This window comes from Pongo pygmaeus, chromosome 19, assembly GCF_028885625.2.
Source record: "Pongo pygmaeus isolate AG05252 chromosome 19, NHGRI_mPonPyg2-v2.0_pri, whole genome shotgun sequence".
In the NCBI taxonomy this organism is placed as follows: Eukaryota; Metazoa; Chordata; class Mammalia; order Primates; family Hominidae; genus Pongo; species Pongo pygmaeus.
Genome location: NC_072392.2, coordinates 96,826,524 through 96,846,018, shown reverse-complemented (window position 1 = coordinate 96,846,018; position 19,495 = coordinate 96,826,524). Strand labels below are relative to the sequence as shown.

Here is a 19,495-nt window from a genome sequence, read left to right as displayed (position 1 = left end):
GCAGGAGGGGAACGGAATTTACTGGGCAAAAATGAAAAGAAAAATAAAAAACTCCCAGCAAAGTGAGAGGGAGCCGCACTAACAGGCCCCCCCACCTCATAGATTCATTCCAGGCCACACATGCAGGGACTAAAGAGGCCAGGTTCACTCACCTCCCCCATGCTAACAGCGAGAACCTCCCGTGGCTCCACCCCGTCCACCCAGCGCGCAGGTTGGAGATTCTCTGGGGATCCTCCTGCTTATCTGCCTCCTGCATCTATCATGGAGCCCTTGAACTCGGAGACCCCAGAGAAGCACAGCTCCGGTGGGAGCTGGACCCACTGAGACCTTGGTCTGGTGTTCTTCAAACTGTTCCTCAGAGTAGTGATAAGGCTTCAGGTGTTAAAAACCTTAGACAAATTAAATGTAACAGTTTAATTGGGCAAAGACCAATTTGCAAATCGGGCGGCTTCCCAAGCTGGAGTAAGCTCAGACTCCAGGGCAGCCGCGTGGTGGACGATTTATGGACAGAAGAAGGAAAAGTGATGCGCAGAAAATGGAAGTGAGGCACAGACCAGCTGGATTGGTTACAGCTCCATGTTGGACTTGAACGTGGTTTGAACAGTTGGCCCTCTTTGATTGGCCAAAACCCTGTGATTGGCACAAGAGTAGGTTATAGTCTATTTACAACTCTATTTAGGTTATAGCTCACTACGTACAGAGAAACCTTTAGACCAAACTTAAAATATGTAAGAAGGCAGCTTTAGGATAAACTTGATTTAGCAGGACAAGTGCAGTGGCTCACGCCTGTAACCCCAGCACTTTGGGAGGCTGAGGTGGGTGGATCACTTGGGGTCAAGAGTTTGAGACCAGCCTGGCCAACATAGTGAAACCCCGTCTCTACTAAAAATACAAAAATTAGCCGGATGTGGTGGCGCATACCTGTAATCTCAGCTACTCTGGAGGCTGAGGCAGGAGAATCGCTTGAACCTGGAGGTTGCAGTGAGCAGAGATCACATCATTGCACTCCAGCCTGGGTGACAGAGGGAAACTCCGTCACAAAAAACAAACAAACAAAAACAAACATAACAAAAAACAAGCAAACACAAACAAACTTAAAGAAGGCTTCCAGGGCCAAGCAAGTTTGGGGATTACTGGGTAAGGTGAGGTTAGACGAGTCTTTGTAACAGGACTTCCCAGAGCTGCTGTCCCTTCAGTGATGTTTATCAAAGGCTGGCTGTGGGCCAGACATAGTGTCAGATTCCAGAGTGATGGTGCTGATCAGAAGGGGTGGCCCTAGGTGTGAGAGAGGCGGCAGTGACGTAACCCATGAGTGCTTAGGTGATTGGCTCGCTGCAGCGGGATGGGTGCCACACAGGAGCACAAGGAGCTATAATGAAAAGAGACTAGCAGGGAGATTGACGGGAGACAGTAAGGAATGATACTGAAGCTGGGCTCTCAGGGCTGAGTAGGAGCTGGTAGGGGTGTGTGTGCATATGTATGTGTGTGTGTGCGCACGCATAGGATTCTTGGCCAGGCAGGAGGACCCTATGGTGGGCAGGTGTCTTGGAGGACCTGAAAGAGACCAATGTGACTATAGCAGGAGCCAGGATTGGGCCCCGGGAGAGTGGGCAAGGCAGGGATCAAATCTTACAGGGCCCATGGAGGGCATTTGAATTGTATCCTAGGAGCAATAGTTCATGGGTTTTAAGCAAGGTGTTGACATTGAGAGTTATCTTTTTCTTTTTTTAATTAAAATGTTTTATATTTTGAGACCGAGTCTCTGTTGCCCAGACTGGAGTGCAGTGGCACGATCTCAGCTCACTGCAACCTCCACCTCCTGGGTTCAAGCCATTCTCCTGCCTCAGCCTCCCCAGTAGCTGGGACTACAGGCACCCACCACCATGCCTGGCTAATTTTTGTATTTTTGTTTAGTAGAAATGGGGTTTTGCCATGTTGACCAGACTGGTCTAGAACTCCTGGCCTCAAGTGATCTGCCTGCCTTGGCCTCCCAAAGTGTTGGGATTACAGGCGTGAGACATGGCACCTGGCCTGAGAGTTGCCTTTTTAAAGATGCTGGAGAATGGGCTACGTGGGGACAAAAGAAGGTGTTAAGAAAGGAATGGGTATCCATAGGCCTAGGGAGGGTGAGAGTGGCTTAGACCAGGAGCATTAGCTATGGAAGGAGGTGGACAGAGCTCAGACATATTGAGAAGGTAAGACTGAATGGTACCACAGTGAGGGCGAGGGTCCTCTGGGTGCCTGAGCAGCTGTGGGTCACTCACGGAGCCAGGGAACCTGTAAGAAGACCAGGAGTGTGAGGATGGCAGGGTGGGGGCGCATGGGCAGAGGTCAGTTTTGTATGTGTTGAGTTTTGAGGGTCCCATGAGGCTTCCAAAGAGTTGCTTTGAGCTCTGAGGATGAACCTAAGCCAGTGTGGTGGAGATTGGCTGTGGACAATCTTTCTATGGACTCTCTTTGTCCATTTACTAACATAACTCTCCAAGTCTAGGGTGGACAGCTGGATGCCAGCCTGCGTTAGTCCATTTTGCATTGGACAGCTGGATGCCAGCCTGCGTTAGTCCATTTTGCATTGCTATAAAGGAATACTTAAGACTGGGTAATTTATAAAGGAAAGAGGTCTATTATTTGGCTCACAGTTCTGCAGGCTGTACAAGCATGGCACTGGCATCTGCTCAACTTCTGGGAGGCTTCAGGAAGCTTCCAATCATGGTGGAAGATGAAGGGGGAGCTGGAGTATCACATGGCAAGAACATGGCAAGAGAAAGAGTGAGAGAGTAAGGAAGGAGTTTCAGGATTTTATTTTATTTATTTATTTATTTATTTTTTTTGAAACGGAGTCTCACTCTGTCACCCAGGCTGGAGTGCAGTGGTGTGATCTTGACTCACTGCAACCTCTGCCTCCTGGGTTCCAGCAATTCTCATGACTTACCCTCCCTAGTAGCTGGGACTACAGGCATGAGTCACCATGCCTGGCTGATTTTTGTATTTTTAGTAGTGATGGGGTTTCACTGTGTTGGCCAGGCTGGTCTTGAATTCCTGGCCTCAAGCAAGCCACTCACCTCGACCTCCCAGCATGCTGGGAATACAGGCATGAGCCACCACACCCAGCCAGAGTTCCAAGCTCTTTTAAACAACTGGATCTCGCATGAACTCACAGAGCAAGAAGGCACTCATTACTACATGGAGGGTACCAAACCATTCATGAGGGATCTGCCCCCATGACCCAATACCTCACACTAGGCCCCACCTCCAACATGGGGGATCACATTTCAACATGAAATTTGGAGGAGACGAGCATCCAAACCATATCACAGCCAAAGACTACACTTCCCAGCCTCCTGTGCGGTGAGTTGTGACCATGTGACCTGGTGTGACCAATATGGGGTGAGCCAACGAGCTATGAGCAGCCTCTGGGTTAAGCCATTCAGGTTACATCTCTTCCCTGCAGTTAAGTTCTTCTGGCTTCCCAGGGTTGGTGCAGTGAGCAGGGCAGAAGCCTCATGGGAGTGGTGGTGTGGCGAGAAAGAAGTGGGAAAGTAGAAATAGGTGTTCCAGGCCATTCTCTTTTTGAGACAAGAGTCTCACCCAGGCTGGAGTGCAGTGGTGTGATCTTAGCTCACTGCAACCTCTGTCTCCCAAGTTCAGGTGATTCTCCTGCCTCAGCCTCCTAAGTAGCTGGGGCTAGAGTTGCGTGCCACCACGCCCGGCTAATTTTTTGTATTTTTAGTAGAGACGGGGCTTCACCATATTGGCCAGGCTGGTCTCGAACTCCTGACCTCGCGATCCACCCACCTTGGCCTCCCAAAGTGCTGGGATTACAGGTGTGAGCCACCCTGCCTGGCCAGGCCATTCTTTAGAGAAATATGGCAGTGAAGAGGCATAGAGATGGAGAAGGCGAAGAGCTTGAACAGGATTGCTTTTTCCAAGATGGTAGTGACTTCAGCTGTTTGAAAGATGATAGAAGAGGTTGGAGACAGACGAGGAAAGGATTGGACTGCTCATGCTGTATATCATATATGTGTATCAGTGCCCTCCAGGGAAACAGAACCAACAGGCAAGATAGAGGGATAGTAGTTTCATGAGTATTGGTTCACGTGATTATGAAGGCTGAGAAGTTCCACTCTGCTGTCTGCAAACTGGAGACCCAGGAAAGCCCACGGTGTAGTTTAGTCCAAGTCCGAAGACCTGAGAAGCAGGGGCACTGATGGTGTCAACAGCAGCCCAAGGGCAAGAGAAGATGAGATGAGACGTCTCAGCCCAGACACAAAGGCAGGAGCAGATGGGTGAATTTCTCTTTCTGCCTTTGGTTCTATTCAAGACCTTGAAGAATTGGGGGATGCCTGCCTACTGGGGAGGGCAATCTACCAAGTTCACCATCAAATGCCAGGCTCATCCAGAAACCCCCTCACAGACACACCCAGAATTAATGCTTAATCTGAGCACCATGGCTGTTCCAGCTGATGGGTAAAATGAACCATGTGTTGGCACACACTGGGAGGTTTAAAGAGCGGAGATTCATGTTCTCACAGTTCTTGAGGCTGGAAATCGGAGATCAGGGACCAGCATTGTTGGGTTCTGGTGAGGACCCTCACCTGGGTTGTAGACTCTGACTTCTCGCTGTGTCCTCACAGGGTGGAGAGAGAAAGAGATCTGTCTCATTATTATTATTATTATTATTATTTTTAATTTTTATTTTTTGAGATGGAGTCTGGCTCTGTGGCCCAAGCTGTAGTGCAATGGCATGATCTCAGCTCACTGCAACCTCTGCCTCCAGGGTTCAAGCAACTCTTCTGCCTCAGCCTCCCTAGTAGCTGGCACTACAGGCACCTGCCACCATGCCCAGCTATTTTTTTCTTTTTTGTATTTTTAGTAAAGACAAGGTTTCACCGTGTTGGTCAGGATGGTCTTGAACTCCTGACCTCAGGTAATCCACCCACCTGGACCTCCCAAACTGCTGGGATTACAGGCGTGAGCTACCATTCCCAGCTGCTCTTTCTCTTCTTAAAGTTCCATTGGATTATAGCCCCATTCTAATGACCTTATTTGACTTTACCTCCTAAAGACCCCATCTCAGATACAGCCATGTTGGGGGTTAAAGCTTCAGCATATGAATGCTACCCTATTTGGAAAAAGGGCCTTTGCAGATGTGATTAAGAATCTTGAGATGATGATATAATCCTGGATTACGTGGGGAGAACCTAAATGCCTTCCCAGAGGTTCTTGTAAGAGAGAGGCAAAGGGAGATTGCTCCCAACACACACACAGCAGGCCGTGTGAGGACAAAGGCAATGATGGGAGGGATACAGCCACAGGCCAGGGATGCCAAGGACTGCTTGATGGCGGCCACCAAAGGCTGGAAAAGGCCAGGAAGGCTCCCAGAGCTGCGGAGGGAGCACAGCTCTGCCCGACACCTTGATTCAGACCTCAGCCCCCGGGAGAGAGAACTTTCTGTTGTCTTAGCTGCCTAAGATTGTGGTGCTTTGTGATAGCAGCCACAAGAGACTGCGACAATATCTAAGCAGAACATGGAGGAGAACCATGTGGGTACTTAAGCTGGAGAGGCTGTGTTGCACAGGACAGGAGAGCTGAGGAGCCCAGCGGGACCGGAAGGGGACCCAGAGATCAGCAGCAGGAAGCTGCTACCTCCCCAGGGGGAAGGAGGTGACATCCCAGGGTCGAGGGCAGGGCCACGGGCAGAAGCTGAAGAAGGCTGGAGCTCCTGTGCCTTCCAGGAGGCTCGTGAAGTGCAGAACCTGCCACCTGCTGATCGCTCAGAAAACGGTAGCCAGGACTCTTCTTAGGCCAGTGTGGGCATGAGCTGGCCAGCTCTCCTTTGCAATAAGCACCATGTGTTTCTGGAACCAGAAATGCCCTTCTTGCCCCTAACGCCCCATGGCTTGGGGATACTCATCCTCAGACCTGTGGCCGAGGAAGCCGACGTCTCCAGAGGGGCCTGTGTTACTGGCTCAAGTGGCAGACAGCTGGAATTTGTGGGGGCTTCCTGAGTCCCCCTGTGTCTGGGAGCTCTGGGGTGATATACAGAACTGAAGTGACGGTTTAGTGGCACTGGTTTTGCTCCTGGATATTGGTGCGGGACAGTGCCAACTTCTGTGGTGGACACACCCTAAGATTGTACAAAGCCTGTTCCATTCATTCCCCTTCCCTGGTAGCTTCTGGAGAGCCCGAGGGTGGCCTTCCTAGCCTCACGTGGCAGGGATGCTGCCGGGCACCCTGCTGCCAATGTGACTGCCCTCAGCCCACCGGGGACAGGACCCTGCCACCCCTCCCGTGTCCCTCTGAGCTGGGACAGAGGTCTTCCTTCACCTCTACTTTTAGTTTATTATGAATAATGCTGCTGCGAACACGTGTGTGTTTTGATTTCTCCCTGGTGTACCCCTAGGAGGGGGTAGCTAATCGGTAGCCCCATGTTTAACTTGTGAGGAACTGTCACACTTTTCCAAAGTGGCTGCAATGTTTATACAGTATCAGCCGTGGATGAGGGTGCCAATTCCACCACATCCTTGCCCGTGCCTGGTGTTTTGTTTTTTCTGTCTTCTCAATTTTATCCATTCTTGTGGGAATGAATTGGGGTTTTTTTGCATGGTAAAATACACAGAGCATAACATTTACCATTTTAGCCATTTTAAGTGTATGGTTCAGTGGCACTGAGTACACTTAACACTGTTGTAAAAACACCTCCACCATCCATCTCTAGAACTTCTTCACTATCCCAAAGTGAAACTCTGACCCTGTTTCCAGAAAGGGGTCCAGATCCAGACCCCAAGAGAGAGTTCTTGGATCTCGTGCAAGAAAAAATTCAGGGCGAGTCCATAGAGTAAAGTGAAACAAGTTTATTAGGAAAGTAAAGGAATGAGAGAATGGCAGCTCCATAGACAGAGCAGCCTGAGGGCTGCTGGTTGCACATTTTTATGGTCATTTCTTGGTGATATGCTAAACAAGGGGTGGATTATCCATGCCTCCCGTTTCTAGACCATCTAGGGTAACTTCCTGATGTTGCCACAGCATTTGTAAACTGTTATGGTGCTGGTGGGAGTGTAGCAGTGAGGACCACCAGAGGTCACTCTCGTGGCCATCTCGGTTTTGGTGGGTTTTGGCCGGCTTCTTTACCGCAAGCTGTTTTATCAGCAAAGTCTTTATGACCTGTATGTTTTGCTGACCCCGTCTTACCCTGTGACTAAGAATACCTTCACCTCCTGGGAATGCAGCCCAGTAGGCCTAAGCCTTATTTTACCCAGACCCCGTTCAAAATGGAGTGGCTCTGGTTTAAATGCCTCTGACAGCCCCATTAAAAAATAAATTCCTATTCTCCCTCCCTAGCCCTTGGCAACCTCCATTCTACTTAATGAATTTGACTACTCTAGGGACCTCACTGAAGTTCATTTTACTTTGATTTGCATTTTCCTAATGGCTAATGATATCAAGCGGCTTTCCATATGCATTCTGGTCATTTGTGTATCTTTCTTGAAGAAATATCTATATCCTTTACTCCTCTTAAAATTAGGTTGTTTTATTGTATTATGACAAGTCCTTCATCAGATATATGATTTGCAAATATTTTCTCCCATTCTATGGGTCATCTTTTCCCTTTTTTAGAGTGCCTTTTGAAGCATAAAAGTTTTTAGTTTTGATGAAGTTAAACTTACCTTTTTTCCTTTGGTCACTTATGCTTTTGGCATCATATGTAAGACATCATTGCCTCATCTGAGGTCAGATTGACTCCTGTGTTTTCTTCTAAGAGTTTTATAGTTTTAGCTCTTACATTTGGCTCTTGCATTCTGTTAATCTATGCTGAGTTAATTCATGTAGATGGTGTGAGGTAAGGACCCAGCTTCGTTCTTCTGCATGTGGGTATTCAGTTATTCCAATACCATTTGTTGAAAAGGTAATTCTTTTCTCGTTGAATTGTCTTGGCACTTTTGCTAACTCAATCATCCATAAATGTATGCATTTATTTCTGGAACCTCAATTCTATTCTGGTGATCTCTGTCTATTGTTATGCTGGTAGCACTGTCTTGGTAACTGTAGCTTTGTAGTGAGTTTTGAAATCAGGAAGTGTGAGTCCTCAAACTTTGTACTTTTTCAAAGTTGTTTGGACGGTTTTTGTTCCTTCACACTTCCCTATAAAATCAAGGGTCATTTCTACAAAAAAGGCAGCTGAGAGTTTGATAAGGATTGTGTTGAATCTGCAGATCAACTTGAGGAGAATTGTCATCTTAACAATCTTCTTTTTTTTTTTTTTTTTTTGAGACGGAGTCTTGCTCTGTCTCCCAGGCTGGAGGGCAATGCCGGATCTTGGCTCACTGCAAGCTCTGCCTCCCAGGTTCACACCTTTCTCCTGCCTCAGCCTCCCGAGTAGCTGGGACTACAGGCACCCGTCACCACGCCCGGCTAATTTTTTTGTATTTTTAGTAGAGACGGGGTTTCACTGTGTTAGCCAGGATGGTCTCCATCTCCTGACCTCATGATCCGCCTGCCTCAGCCTCCCAAAGTGCTGGGATTACAGGCGTGAGCCACCACGCCCAGCCCATCTTAACAATCTTCTAACCCATGAACACAGCATGTCCTTCCATTGATTTAGGTTGTCTTTATTTTGATGATGTTTTGCAGTTTTCAGTGTGTACAAGTCTTAACACTTCTTTTTAAAGTTTATTCCTAAGTATTTTGTTGTTTTTGATGCTATTGTAAACAAAATTATTTTGATGCTATTGTAAATGGGAGTTGTTTTCTAAATTTCATCATCAGATTGTTCATAATATGATTACAGAGAAATATAATTAATTTTCAAATATCTTGTATACTGCAAACTTGCTGAACTCCTTTATTAGCTCTACAATTTTATGGATTTCTTAGGATTTTCTACATACAAGATCACCTTATTGTAAACAGAGATAATGTCTTCCTTTCCACTTTGGGAGGATTGCTTGAGGTCAGGAGTTTCAGACCAGCCTGGGCAATAGAGTGAGACCTCATCTCTACAAAAAGAACAAAAATTAGCCAGGTGTGGTGGTGTGCGTCTGTTGTCCCAACTTCTCAGGAGGCTGAGGTGGGGGGATCACATAAGCCCAGGAGTTTGAGGCTGCAGTGAGCTATGATCATTCCACTGCACTCCAGCCTGGGTGACAGAGCACGACCCTGTCCCCCCCCTCCAACCTCCCCTCAAAATGATCATCTAAGAGGCTTTCCACTGTTGGGTGATGGTTGGTTCCTCATTTGCTGCGCTATCATTGGTTACTTGGGTCCCAAGGGGAAGGTTCTAGAAGCCCCAGGTACCCTGAGGAGACTTCCAGAAGTTCTGTGGCAGTTGGAGCCCCTCGAGGGAAGGGAGCCATTTTCTTTCCTGGTTTGGGAAAGAGTTGCTCATCAGTTTGTGGGAGAAGCTGTTTGCCTTCAGCTGGTGAGCAGCCTTCAACCGTGCTGGGGGAGTCGGAGGACAAGCTGGAGGGAGCGGGGAGGCCTTCAGAGGATGGAGGTGGGACCCAGGCCCTGGCAGATGGCAGACCCTCCACTTACCCCAGAAGTGGCTCTGCTCGCCACCGGGAGCTGGTCATGGCTCTGGGCCCCCAAGGCTGGCTGCCCCCTACCAGCCTGACCTCTTCCAGGGCTACAGACTCTTCCCTGCTCCTGTGAAGGCCTTGCCTCAGCCCCCTGGCTTCTCCTGGAAGCCCCCAGCCCCCAGCTTCCTCCTGTGGAGTCCTGAAGGAGGCCTGGGGCAGGGGCCATCTCCCAGAGAAGCCGTCCCTGACCCTCCAGAAGCATGGCCTGGGACAACCCTATTGTTTTTTTTTGTTTACTTGTTTTTTGTTTTGTTGTTGTTTCTTTTGTTTGTTTGAGACGGAGTCTTGCTCTTTCACCCAGACTGGAGCTCAGTGGCGCGATATCGGCTCACTGCGACCTCCGCCTCCCGTGTTCACGCCATTCTCCTGCCTCAGCTTCCTGAGTAGCTGGGACTACAGGCGCCCACCACCACACCCAGCTAATTTTTTGTATTTTTAGTAGAGACGGGGTTTCACCGTGTTAGCCAGGATGGTCTTGATCTCCTGACGTTGTGATCCGCCCGCCTCGGCCTCCCAAAGTGTTGGGATTACAGGCGTGAGCCACCATGCCCGGCCGACAACCCTATTGTTAACTGGGACCTCCTGGCCTTCAACCCAGGAAATGGCTGGGTGGGAGCCTGAGATGAGACCATCCGATCGTGCGAGAAATTTGCGGGGTGTAGGGGCCCCTCAGCCCACACACGTTATGACTTGGGAGGCAGCCCACCCCATGCCGTTCTTGGAAGAAAAGATGATTTTGTGAAAGCCCAAATCCACAAAATCAGTAAACCAGAGGATGTTTCCCTCCAGTCCAGTCACCTGACCAGCTTGGCAAGACTTCCAATCAGGAACCTTCCAGGACTCGGGCTCCCCTGAGTTCCTGATCCTCCTAGGAAATGAGGACGTGACGCCTCCTCGGGTCTCGGAGATCCTGGGTGGAGATTAATTCAGCAGCGTGCTGAAAGCCCTGTGGGAACCTGGTGAACAAGTCGTCTCCATAAATGCCACGCGGTGCTCCTCCTACTTGCCTGGTGGCGTCCCCTTTTTCTTTCACAGATGTGCCTGAATCAGGTGGCTTTGCTCGTGGACCGCCATGTTTCTGCCACTTGCTGGCCAAATATTCCCCAAGTCCTCTCTCAGAGATGTTAGGAGCCTTGAATAAATCTCAGACCATTTGAATAGCATACTATCCACTACTGCTTCCCATCATATAGTTGTTTTGCCGATATATAGTGGCCAGGGTGAAATACAACCTGTTCTGTGGTATTACGTGTCTTTTGGGGAACTGTAGGCTGTTACAAACTTAAAAGCAATAGCTTGGGTCAAACCAAAAGGAAGAATTTGTGAGTGCTTCCAATGTCATCTGTCCATGCTGATGCTTTTCAGCAGCCGCCAGGTCTGGAGCAGGCCAGCCCCAGCCCACGGGACCCCCAGAGCAGCTGAGTACCCCAGGGTTCCCCTAGAAATTCAGGAGCTGCATATCTCCCAGACTGTGATAAAAACACAGCATCAGGCGACCCTTTGCATTCAACCCTGCCCTTGCAGAACTTGCCTCCGAGGCCCCCACCCCAGGCCTCTTGCCAGAGCCTGTCTTTATTTGAAACTTTGATATTTTGTTCATCATGAATTTGTTTGCACTCGTTTTGATGTTTAAAAATATTGACATGCCTTTTCTCTTGACTGTTTGGGTGTGCCTTTAACTTCTGTGCCTACAGTGAGTACCTCACTTGCCTTAAACTTTGGGACTTTAGGGTGTTCTTTAAGGGGATCCCTTCCCCCCAACTCTAGTTAACCCTACCCCCGAGCATCTGAGCAGCTTGTGAGGGGTCTGTCAGGAATTGGCAGCTCGATTCCTTTAGGGGCACACGCTGGGGGCTGGAGGGACAAAGGGAGGGTGCAGAGCAGGGTAAAAGTTAAGGTGCACCGCGGCTGGGGCTGAGACAGAGCGCTGAGCCTCACTGCCTGCACGTGGGGTCTGCTTCCTCCTTGCGTTTGGCACATACTCTGGGGCTGCGACGTCTTTTATTGCTTTCCCGGGACCTTTCAACCTGACCCTCCAGCCTCTCCTTTTGCCTTTTCCTACCCCATCCCCTTCACACTGTCTGGTAGTGGCCATTTCCTTTTCTCTTTTTCTCCAGCATTCATCTCTATCTTTCCCATCCTCTGAGCTTTATGGTCACAGGAGCGTAAGCACACACCACTTTCGGGCAGCCTCACTCCCGGGGGCCCCCCATGGCGGGGCTGGGGCAGGTGCCAGCGCCGGCTAAAGCACCCCCACCCCAACCCATCCACAGCTAAAAACTGCACACTCCCGACCAACTCCTTTGTTCCTGCTCCGGTGGAACAGAGATTTCCTGCGGTCCCAGGGATGGGTGGGAAATTGGGGAGCCCGGGAGACAGTTCGTACCTGTTTCTTGCACTCTTAACAGATACCACGGTGTAAGGAAAGGCCAAGATGACAATGGCCTCAGACGTCAGACTAGAGTATCTGGAGGAAGTTGCCTCCATCGTCCTGAAATTCAAGCCGGACAAGTGGAGCAAGCTGATAGGCGCTGAGGAGAACATGGCCCTGTTCACAGAGTTCTTTGAAAAGCCCGACATCCAGGTGCTGGTGCTGACGCTCAATGCGGCCGGCATGATCATACCCTGCCTGGGCTTCCCCGAGTCCCTCAAGTCCAAAGGGGTTTACTTCATCAAGACAAAGCCCGAGAACATCAACAAGGACAACTACAAGGCCCGGCTCCTTTACGGCGACATCAGCCCCACGCCCGTGGACCAGCTGATCGCGGTGGTGGAGGAGGTGAGTGCGTCCAGGCTGGCGTCCAAGGTCTCCAGCACGGCCGACTTCTCAAGAGCGGCCTTGAGTCCTGCTGCTCAGCCTGGAGTCCCTGGGCCAGCAGCAGCCGCAGAGCTGGGGAGGGATTGGAAATGCAGGCACTCGGGCCCTGTCCACCCTGACCTGCTGAGACAGACCTGCTTGCTTTTGGTTTTTTATTTTTTATTTTTTGAGACAGGGTCTCACTCTGCTTCCCAGGCTGGAGTGCAGTGGTGGGAGCACAGCTCACTGCAGCCTCAACCTCCTAAGCTCAACCAATCCTCCAGCCTCAGCCTCCTGAGTAGCTGGGACCAGAAGCATGCACCACCACACCTGGCTAATTTTTGTATTTTTTGGTAAGAGATGAGGTCTCTCCAAAAAATAGCCTGTTGCCCAGGCTGTTCTCAGACTCCTGGACTCAAGCAATCCTCCTGACTCAACCTCCCAAACTGTTGGGATTAGAGGCATGAGCCACCATGCCCGGCCACAGACCTGCTGTCTAACAAGATCTCCAGGTGGTGCTCGTGCCCTTGAAGTCTGAGAAGCCCCGTGCATCCCCTTGTTCTCTCTGGACAGCATTGAGACTGCCATGCTGAGCCGGGTAGGGTTGCCGCCCATGGCCTGGGAAGGTGGGGACTGAGTAGCGGCAGATAGGTTTCTCCAATTTTGAGACTTTGAGTTAAAAAAGGGGAAAAAATGGAGTGTCATTTTATGTGTCCCTCCGCTGTCACCCTTGGCAGGTGCTGTGTCAGTGCGGGGGTTGGGGGGACACACTTTGGGGAGTCGGATCTCCAGAATGGGAGTGCCTTATCCTTCCTGGCCATCACCCTTCTCATCTGCAGCACAGGGGCCTGTGTGCTCCGCTTGTGCACCAAACATTTTCTCACAGTTCTGGAGGATGGAGGTTGAAGATGAAGGTGTCGGCTGGGTTGGTTTTCCCCAAGGCCTCTCTCCTTGACTTGCAGATGGCCATCTTCTCCCTGCGTCCTCACGTGGTCGGCCTTCTGTGCGTGTCTAATCTCCCCTCCCCGTAAGGACACCCGTCAGACTAGGGCCCACCCTAGTAACCTGATTTTAATTACTCACCTCTTTTTTTGTTTAAGACAATATTTTTGCTCTGTTGCACAGTCTGGAGTGCAATGGTGTGATCTCAGCTCACTGCAACCTCTGCCTCCCAGGTTCAAATGATTCTCTTGCCTCAACCTCCCAAATAGCTGGGATTATAGGCACATGCCACCATGCCTGGCTAATTTTTATATTTTCAGTAGAGATGAGGTTTCACCATGTTGGCCAGGTTGGTCTCGAACTCTTGACCTCAAGTGATGTACCTGCCTCGGCCTCCCTAAGTGCTAGGATTTACGGGCATGAGCTACTGCCCCCAGCACTTACTCACCTCTTTAAAGACCCTATCTCCAAATAGTCACATTCTGAGGTGCTGGGAGTTAGGGCTTCAGCAGATGGATTTGGGGGACACAGTTTGACCCATCACAGTCCTCCTAGGCTTTTAGCAAGGAGTGTGTGCTATGGGTGCAAGAGCCTGGGGATGGCTTTGGCACCACCAGGACAGGGCAGCTGGTACAAACTCCATGACCGGCCCCACCTCCTTCTGGAAGAAGGAACCAGTTTTCCCGGGGCTCCAGACACGGGGTCTTTGGAATCCCCCTGGGGACCTGGCTCTGCGATTGCTGAGCTGGCGAAGGCACAGGAGGCGGAACCACAGAAGTGTTTCCTTTTAGGTCCTCTATTCTCTGTTAAACCAAAGTGAGAACATGGCTGGATGGCCCCAGGTGGTCTCAGAAGACATCGTGAAGCAGGTTCACAGGCTGAAGAATGAAATGTTTGTGATGAGCGGCAAGATCAAAGGCAAAACCCTGCTGCCCATCCCAGAGCACCTGGGCAGCCTGGACGGCACGCTGGAGTCCATGGAGAGGTGTGTGGGCCCGGCTGCTTCCGGCCGCCGCTGGGTGGGGAAGTGGCGCATGCTTGACCCCCACCCCCGACCCCCCCCAACCTGTTGTTTCCCTGCAGAGTGGCTTCACGTGTTAAAGCCAGGGAAACGCAGGGCAAGGTGGTGCGTTAGGTGGTGCTGAGACTGAGGAAGATGAAACCAGGGCAGGGAGGGAGCAGGCTCTGCAGCCCCTGGGGCTCTGGCACCTGCACCCCCCACCTCCCCGGGTCACACATGTGTGCTGGTCCAGTCACCACCCAGCACACATAAGGTGTCCCACCTGTCAGCATGGCCAGGAAACAGGAGGCACAGCTTTAAGATGCGGGACAGGGTCAGTGAGTTGTGAGTGGGAGGGATTCTTAGCAGGTACATGCAAGTCTGTGTAGAGGCTGTGGTGCCCCAGAGGCCCTGGGAAGCCCAAGGGACTCCAAGATGTCCCCTCACACCTGCCTTGCCACAATTTGCAAACGCCCTGATATGTGAGACCCTCGTGACAATTAGTTCCATACTTTGCCTCACATGGGCAAGTCCTCCACTGATCATTCACAAAGCCCCAAGCACCATGTCCGGTGGTGACACCAGAGGAGCCATCTTGAATGGGGTTTAAATAGGGTTTACTTACTTCTCTCCCTCTTCCTTGGAGGTGAGCGCCTCCGGGCACTGGCATCTCTGACCACACCCATTATTTCCCTGGGGTCTCTTCCTAGCTGGGAGTCTTGGGAACTTCTTTAGCCTCCCTGAGGTGGCTGGAGGCACCAGGGACATGAGACCAGACAGTGCTGCTGCTGGTGGTTTGGGATTGGTGGGCAGAAGGCTTCAGGGGAGAGCTTGGTGGGACCCATGTGTGTGTGGCCATGAGAGCAATGTCCCAACCTTCTACTGGGCAGGATCCCCTCTTCACTGGACAACTTGCTCCTGCATGCCATCGAAACCATCATCATTGACTGGTCCCACCAGATTCGGGATGTGCTGAGCAAAGACTCAGCCCAGGCGCTGCTGGATGGACTGCACCCCCTGCCCCGAGTGGAGTTTGAGTTCTGGGACGCTCGGCTGCTGAACCTCAAGTGCATCCATGAGCAGGTACGGCCTCCTCTCTCCTGTGGGGCTGCAGCCTCGTCCCAGCTGGGCGACTGGGCCGAGCTCTCCACCTCCCAGTGCCAACCTCCCAGGAGTCCTGAGGGCTCTGATGACCTGTGTAAATTCTGCAGCTCCAGCCAGCCACAAGGTCAGGTTGGCCTTGCCTTAGGGTCTTCCAGCTCAATGAAAGAGGTGGATCTTCCCTCCCCTTCTCAGCTAAACAGACCCAAAGTGAACAAGATTGTTGAGATCCTAGAGAAAGCCAAAAGCTGCTACTGGCCAGCCCTGCAAAACGTTTACACCAACGTCACTGAAGGTGAGCCCGTGACCCCGCTGTGAGTTCTGCACGAAGCTGTTCACGCCTCCCGGGAGGGCTGGGTCAGGCCTGTCACCAACCCTAGGACGTTGGCCTCCCTCTGCAAGCAGCTTTCTCAGCCCCCTCCACTTGAGAAAGGCCCCATTTCCTGAAGGAGCAGGTCTCAGCACATGGAGCCGCACCTGCGTCGTTTCTGAGCAATTTCTGCTCTCTTACTGGTGGGTGCTTGTTCTTGTTCCGTGCAGGGCTGAAGGAAGCCAATGACATCGTGCTCTATTTGAAGCCTCTACAGATCCTGCTGGAGGAGATGGAACAAGCTGACTTCACGATGGTGCGCTGGCAAGGGAGAGCCAGCTTTGATGGGGAGGGTCTTGTTTCTTTCCTTTTCTTTCTTTCTTTTTTTTTTTTTTTTTTTTTTTTGAGAGGGAGTCTCGCTCTGTCACCAGGCTAGAGTGCTGTGGCGCGATCTCGGCTCACTGCAACCTCCAACTCCTTGGTTCAAGGGATTCTCCTGCCTCTGCCTCCCGAGTAGCTGGGATTACAGGCATGTGCCACCATGCCCGGCTAATTTTTGTATTTTTAGTAGAGATGGGGTTTCATTATGTTGGCCAGGATGGTCTCGACCTCCTGACCTCGTGATCCGCCCACCTCGGCTTCCCAAAGTGCTGGGATTACAGGTGTGAGCCACCACACCCAGCCTGGGTCTTGTTTCTTCAAGGCATGTGGGGCCGTGGGTTTCTTGGCTGTCATCAGATGTGTGGGCCTAGGGAGTTGCCTCTCCCCTCCTCTTTGGGAACCCTCTGCTGGATGCCCAGTGACAGCCATGGGAAGGGAAGGGCTGGGACGCTGGGATAAGTTGCAGCAGCCAGTCCCCTCCAGTGCACCTGGGCCTGTCTCCCCCCAGCTCCCCACCTTCATTGCCAAGGTGCTGGACACCATCTGCTTCATCTGGGCCACCTCTGAGTACTATAACACACCTGCCAGGATCATCGTCATCCTGCAGGAGTTCTGCAACCAAATCATCGAGATGGTAACCCGCCCCTGGGTCCCCTTCCACCCCTCCTGGCTGGGTCCCCTCCCCTGTTCACTGTTTTCCTGCTGCCCGTGTTCTCCAGCAGTTTGAAAGCAGGCCAAGATGTCAGCACAAGCCTTTTCAGGCCCCGAGCTGAGATGGAGCCCTCCTTGAGGCTACCTAGAGTTCTTCTAGGGGAGGGTACTGAGGGAGAAGAAAGGGAAGACGGGGACGGAGCAGGAGGTCTGCCCTGAGAGTCCCCGCACTCCGAGACCCATCTAGTGCTTTGTAGGTTTCTCTAATCCCACATCAAACCACCTTCCGTCTCCCTTAGCAGAGACTTCTTTTCCTTCTTCCCATTCATAAGCACCTGAAAGCCAGCCATGGCATTCGAACTGAAGGGCTGTATCCCTGGGCCACCTATATATTAAAACCATGCTGTGGCCCCGTCTGCAGGACCAGAAGGGCACCGGGCTCCCCTGTCCCTGGAGGGCCTCTCATCACCTGCGACCCCCACCCATTTATGCTGCAGCCTTGGCAAAGGATGAGGGGCTGAGGAGGGGAAGCAGCTCGGTCCCCTAAAAACGGCCCAGCAGTGGGCAGATAGGAGGGGTTATTTCGGATATCCATATGTCAGAACAGATCACAAGTCCTGCAGGCGGCGTGCCTGGACATCACCCCAAATGGCTTGTCGGAGCTTTAGATGTCTGTCTTCTCTTTTGCCCAGACGCGAACCTTCCTGAGCCCGGAAGAGGTGCTGAAGGGCCTGCAAGGCGAAATCGAGGAAGTCCTGAGCAGCATCTCCCTGGCTGTGAACGTGCTGAAGGAGCTCTACCAGACGTATGACTTCTGCTGTGTGAACATGAAGCTTTTCTTTAAGGTACCCCTTCCTTGCAGGGCGAGGGCCAAGGCGAGACAAGAGCGAGTTCATATGGGCCCCGATATTTGATAAACTTGGGACATTTGAAGCAAACGCGGCCTCACCTTTCCTTCTCTCCTCTAAGGACAAAGAGCCCGTGCCTTGGGAATTCCCTTCTTCTCTTGCCTTTTCCAGGATGAGTTCCTTCTTCCGCCGCATCCAGACCATTGAGGTGAATACAGAATTTGGTGCATCTTGACCTCCACTTCCCAGACTGCTTCTACCCTAGGACACCTGCAGCGTCCATCCCTACCCCCCTTGCTAATAATCCCCCAGGCAGAAAATAAGTCAGGCCCAAACATCTGTTATGGGGAAACCAAGGCTTTGCAGCAGCATCCACCATGGCCGGAGCTGTTAGCCAAGAATAAAAATGACCCACTTCGGGTGCTTCTCCCCTTATCTCGTGCATTCTGTCATGAGCAGGTTACTGATAAACCACCACGTTCAGGACGCCTGGGGGCCAAGAGCAGTCACTTAGTGGGACTCAATCATTACAAATGGAGACTTAGGAAGGCCCCGGCGCAAGCACCGTGTGGATACACGGAGTGACGCACAGCAGATAAAAACTTAAAAAATGGTGCATGGCCCAGCCCAGTGGCTCACACCTGTAATCCCAGAACTCTGGCAGGCCGAGGAGGGAGGATCACTTGAGCTTAGAAGTTTGAGGCTGTGGTGAGTCATGATTGCGCCACTGCAGTCCAGCCTGAGCGACAAAGTGAGACCCTGTTTCAAAAAAAAAAGCGTCAAGGCGGTTTTCTCTGAAGCTCTGGAGAGAAGAGATGAGAGGGATCAAGACGGGGTAGGGCAAGAAAGTTTTGCCTTTTGTATCTTCCGCATGGTGTAATTTTTAAAAACTTTGTGCATATATAACTGTATAACTCACATCCTTAAAAAGGGGGAAAACCATCCTGTAACTGTAAAGCATTGACTTTAGGGTGGACACCATTGTCAGCGGCTTGGGAGAGGCTTGTCCAGTTCTCATCTACACCTCCTCGGGGGCAGGGGAGGGAGGCCCGCTCAGGAGTTCAAAATTGCAGTCACAGAGCGCGGACTCGTGCCTGAAATCTCCCAGACCAAGAATGTAGAGGAGGGTTGCAGTCACACTTCTGGCCAAGGAGCTCTGGTTTCCACATGACTGATTCTGAATCAGAAGGAAGATTCTGGGCAGAAGGGGACTTTGGAGGTGGAAGAAATGGCTTTGCTGTCCACCCCCTGACAACAGGCCATGCCAGCTTGTCTGTGTCCTCCGCGTTGGGTGGAAGAGCCAAGAGCTCCCGGCCCTCGGTGCCTGTCTCCTCGGGGTGGTGTTGGTGCGTGGCCTGATGCTTCCTGGACTTGGGAGAATAGCACCAACCTCAGCATCAGTTTAGGGGAGTGAGGTCAAGTCCACAGGAAGATCTCCAGTCTAAACTCTGCCTGCACTGTGCCTGGTACGTGCAGGGGCACAGAAGAGCATCCGGGGAGCCTTGGAGACCTCATTTGGGAAACAAGAACTGCACACACAGAACCAGCTAACGGGATGGGCCTGAATGTAACCAAAGGAAACACAAGCGGCGCAGATGGGAGACTGGGCCCCTGGGAAGGATGCATTGCTATGGGCCAAAATAGTCAGGGGGGCGCTTCAGGGAGAGGAGGCATGAGCCACTCCTGTGAGGAAGCAGAATTTTCTACACATGTGTCCATCCAGGCATTCCAGCCGCTTTCCTCTTGGATCACCTTCAGGACACGGCACTCTGCATAGGGTGGTCTTCCAGGTAGCGGGGAATTTAAAGTTAGCAAGAGCATCAGAAATCTTCAGCACCATTCCAACCGCTTCCCACAGCGGAGAAAACGGAGGTCCCAGCAGAGTGT

General features: G+C 51.5%; 1 protein-coding gene across 1 annotated transcript in view; it reads left to right on the top strand.

Annotated features, from left to right (window-relative positions):
• Nucleotides 1-19,495, top strand: part of DNAH17 (dynein axonemal heavy chain 17) — a 167,174-nt gene that overhangs the window by 1,774 nt on the left and 145,905 nt on the right. Inside the window, exons 2-9 of the mRNA XM_063656557.1 lie at nucleotides 11,987-12,357; nucleotides 14,109-14,302; nucleotides 15,208-15,400; nucleotides 15,614-15,713; nucleotides 15,959-16,044; nucleotides 16,618-16,743; nucleotides 17,453-17,605; nucleotides 17,730-17,816. Of these exons, the coding sequence (XP_063512627.1) occupies nucleotides 12,013-12,357; nucleotides 14,109-14,302; nucleotides 15,208-15,400; nucleotides 15,614-15,713; nucleotides 15,959-16,044; nucleotides 16,618-16,743; nucleotides 17,453-17,605; nucleotides 17,730-17,816 (1,284 nt within the window). The 5' untranslated portion in view covers nucleotides 11,987-12,012. The remainder of the gene's footprint in view (nucleotides 1-11,986; nucleotides 12,358-14,108; nucleotides 14,303-15,207; nucleotides 15,401-15,613; nucleotides 15,714-15,958; nucleotides 16,045-16,617; nucleotides 16,744-17,452; nucleotides 17,606-17,729; nucleotides 17,817-19,495) is intronic.